At 39.4% G+C, this 4678-nt stretch overlaps 1 protein-coding gene across 1 annotated transcript in view; it reads left to right on the top strand.

Annotated features, from left to right (window-relative positions):
* LOC106867667 (coiled-coil alpha-helical rod protein 1) overlaps positions 1–4678 on the top strand; it is a 46376-nt gene that overhangs the window by 34114 nt on the left and 7584 nt on the right. Inside the window, exon 14 of the mRNA XM_014912604.2 lies at positions 3692–3813. Within this exon, the coding sequence (XP_014768090.1) occupies positions 3692–3813 (122 nt within the window). The remainder of the gene's footprint in view (positions 1–3691; positions 3814–4678) is intronic.

The raw sequence follows: 4678 nt of genomic DNA on the forward strand, positions 1-4678 counted from the left end.
GCCAGTACTGCCTGACTGGCCCTCGTGCGGGTGACACGTAAAAGCACCCACTACACTCTCTGAGTGGTTGGCGTTAGGAAGGGCATCCAGCTGTAGAAACTCTGCTAAATTAGATTGGAACCTGGTGTTGCCATCCGGTTTCACTAGTCCTCAGTCAAATCGTCCAACCCATGCTAGCATGGAAAGCGGACGTTAAACGATGATGATGATGATGATACACACATATATATACACACACACACATACATACATACATACATACATACATACATACATACATATACAAAGGGGTCTAATGCTCTTAGCTTAGACTTTTTGGGAGGGCAACCAGATCGAACCATCTCAAGTGTAACTGCCTGAAACGGTCGTGACTTCTGGGACTTGACTGAGGAAAGAAGGCCACGAGTGACCCGTCTTTTTGTGCCTGTCCTACTAATTGTTGTTTCTCTTGTCTGCCTAATTGTTGTTTCTCTTATCTGCCTGTATCATCCAAATGTTTTATTGTACTCTATTGTGTTTTTGTTCCATTTTTATATTTATACACACACACACACACACACACACACACATACACACACACACACAGGTAGGGGGGCTCTGAAAGGGATCTCATGGAGTAGTGTCCCTGCCTTCCTTAGCTAGTTTTCCACCGCATTTCTTAAAAATCTTGTTAAACGCCCTGGTCTCAGGACTACTCATGTCTAGAAACTGAGGTTAGTATTAAGCAAATGCATGGTCCCCATAGAAAATCCAGCTCCAAAATGCCCTCATGATAGCAAAGGAAAATGGGCTCCAGCTAGCCCAAAAGTTGGGTGTGGACTGCACCTGCCTACCTCAGTTACTATGGCATTAAGGTAGATCTGGCCACCCCCATTAATGGGAACAAAACCTGGATTTAAAACACTGGATGATGATGATGATGATATATATATATGTGTGTGTGTATGTATATATATTTATATGTATATATATAACCGCTCATCTAGCATAACAACCCTCCTCTTGTAATCTTGTGAGCTACATGGTGACCTTAGTGGCATGAAAAATGAACTCAGTACATGTAAATCAGTTGACATTAGGAACTGTATCCAGCCATAGAAACCATGTTGAAGCAGATACTGGGGCACAGTACAGTCCTTGAACCAATTTGATCCTGTCAAACTCTCCAACCCATACCCATATGGATGTTAAATGATGATGATAGTATATTAGTATATACTTCTTTTGATATTAGTATAATAACAGTGTCATTCTATCAGTGTTATTTCTTAAATTTCACCAGCTGTAGTGGGGGCAGTATGAATCACACGAGTAGACATAGTGTTGTTCTCCTGTGCAATGTAATGTAGCTCTGTTTGTTCATGCTTGATTGAACAAACGCTTTTCCTTCCACCACCCCAAAAAACAAACAAAAAATAATAACACCCATACTAGCTCTACTCCTACTTTATGGTTTAGCTTTTAGTAATTGCAAGAGCATTCAATGTAAATAAAATGTCCTTTTTATATAAAGATATCCGTCTTATTTGTGATCTAGGGTTAACTGAGGAGCAACTATGTGGCCACTTGGATTGTTAGAAATAGCAGAAAAATCTTCCTCTTATCACACACTACCATCATAATCGAGGAAAAACAAATTGAACAATGTCATTAATTTTACTTTTTTGTAGTTACACTCTGAGTCCGTCACACACTCACATACGCACACGCAGACGCACACACACACACACGCACACACATGCATGCATGCGTCTGTGTGTGTGTTTCAGTGTTTGTCCCCCATCACTACTTGACAACTGGTGTTGGTTTGTTTACATCCCTGTAACTTAGCAGTTTGGCAAAAAGAGACTGATATAATAAGTATCAGGCTGAAAGAAAAAATAGTACTGGGGTTGATTCATTTGACTGAACGTTCTTCAAGGTGATGCACCAGCATGGCCTAGTCTAATAACTGAAACAGATAAAAGAAAAAATATTATTACACCTTTTGCTATGTATCCATCAGCATTATAATGATCAAACAGTTCCTGGGTGGCTATGACTCATTCCCTTTTTGTTCATCTGTCAGCAGATGTGGTGCAACTTTTGCAGCAATGCAATGCATCTTCAATTTATTTTTAAAGCTAAGTTCATGGTTTTGGTAGGCAGAAACTGAAAGAAGCCCGTCATATATACACATACACACAGACATAAAGACACACACACACACACACACACACACACACACACACGTGTACAGATGTTTACTTTTACAGGTGTTTACTTTTACAGATGTTTACTTTGGAGACTTCAACGTCAGTAGAAAATGGTTTTCATGGATCATGCCATGCACCATTGCAATGTGATCACGGTTCATTGTTGTGGGAGTCCATTCAGTTTTGGAATCCTCTTTGGTGGATGTTCTTCCTGATTTGAAATACTGGCACCATTTGAAAAACTGTTGATGTTGTGTGTAGCATAATGTAGTCCTGTTGCAATATTAGAAGAATTCTCACTAATTTGAAACAGAGTTTCACATAAGCATGTTGCTCTTTCAAATCCTTCATTGTTCAATTTGTGATAAATTGTCAAGTGCAGTAAACATATGTTCATTCTAGCACATAGGAATTGGTGACTAACTGATGCGATGTGGTTATTTTTGACTGAACATCGAGAGGTTGCTCATACAGCACTGTGATCATTAGCTTGCTGCACCAATTGGTTGGCTTGCTGTTTTCAAACTTCAGTTTCTTTTTGGACAGACTTCACACACATGCATACACATACACACAGGCACATGCACACACATGTGTACACAGGCACATGCACACACAGGCACATGCACACACACATACATGTACATTATTTTATGTCTGCTTTCGATGCTGATATGGGTTTGTGTGTGTGTGTCTATATATATGCATGAGTGTAGTTGAAGTAAGTATATTGAAAAGAATTTTGAACAGGGAACAAGTGTTTACTTGGAGTTTTAAATTGGTTTCAAATTTTGGCACAAGGCCAGCAGTTTCAGAGGAGGAGTAGGTCAGTTACATTGACCTCACTGTTCAACTGGTACTTATTTTATCAATCCTTAAAAAACGAAAGGCAAAACTGACCTTGGTGGAATTTGAATGCTAAACATTTTGCCTGGGGGTGTTAACAATTCTGCCACTTTGCTGCTTTGCTTGGAGCTATATATTAAATTATGAGAACTGTACAGATCCACTTTACCTGGTTCATTAGGAGCGCTAAGAGCACCGTTCGAGCGTGATCGTTACCAGCGTCGCCTTCCTGGCACTTGTGCCAGTGGCACGTGAAAAGTCATTTGAGCGAGATCGTTGCCAGTGCCTCTGGACTGGCTCCTGTGCAGGTGGCACGTAAAATACACCATTTTGAGTGTGGCCATTGCCAGTACCGCTTGACTGGCCTTCATGCCAGTGGCACGTAAAAGCACCCACTACACTCTCGGAGTGGTTGGCGTTAGGAAGGGCATCCAGTTGTAGAAACTCTGCCAAATCAGATTGGAGCCTGGTGTAGCCATCTGGTTCACCAGTCCTCAGTCAAATCGTCCAACCCATGCTAGCATGGAAAGCGAACATTAAACGAGGATGATGATGATGAGGTAATAAAATACCTATTGAGAAGTATAATTTGTTTTTTACAACTTATTCCATTTATAATCTCAATAAGTAATTGTTTTGTTTTTTTGCAGCACTCCTGAACACATAATTGTGGAGTTGCAACAATTGCAGAAAGAACGGGATTTGCTGGCTTCACAGCTTTCTGACATCACTGCTGGAGTTGAAGAGAGAATGCAAGCAGAAAAAACAAAATGTAATTTATTAGTTTGATCTTAAATATTATTCTGTCTTCTAGTATTTATATAGTAATTTAAACAGCATCATTGCCTTCATTTTTTTATGTGCTTTGAATGAATATGCAATACAGATTTTTTCAATCTATCTCTAATCAACGTAACCCTTTGAGATCAGATCTTCTGCAACTATTTCTTTGATCTATAGACATAAGATGTACCACGTAAAATGCTCTTGTGCACATGCCATATAAATGCACCTGTGCTGGTAGCAGGTAAAAAGCACCCAGTACACTCTGTAAAGTGGTTGGAATTAGGAAGGATATCCAGCCATAGAAACCATGCCAAAACAGACAATTGGAGCCTGGACAGCTCTCCGACTGGCCAGCTTATGTCTAACTGTCCAACTCATGCCATTAAATGATGATGATGATGATGATGACAATGAAGACCCATCCTTCTAGGCAAACAGCATGGAAAGCAGACGTTAAATGATGATGATGATAATGATGATGCGGATGTTTGTCACAGAAAGTGGGGTGATTTCAGACAGGTTGCTATCAAAAGGGTTAAAATCTGTCTGTATCGATGTGTTACTATTGTTGAAATTTAAGTATTTTTATCATTGTTTTTACTGACACCTACATCATGTATATTTAAAAAAAAAACCTTTATAATATTGTTTTATGTTTTATCGTTGTCTTCTTTCATGTCAGTATGTCAGTATGGGTTGATTATTTTTGCACAACCACTTACTTTTGTCATTTTATCTCTTAGTTTATAAATAGCCTTGTTTCATGTTTGTTTCTTGAAAACTCTGTACAGCAGCAACATAGCTGAAATTAACACCCGTTTAGCACCACCGCCACTGCTGCTGTTGCTACA

Source organism: Octopus bimaculoides, chromosome 1, assembly GCF_001194135.2.
Source record: "Octopus bimaculoides isolate UCB-OBI-ISO-001 chromosome 1, ASM119413v2, whole genome shotgun sequence".
NCBI classification, from domain to species: Eukaryota; Metazoa; Mollusca; class Cephalopoda; order Octopoda; family Octopodidae; genus Octopus; species Octopus bimaculoides.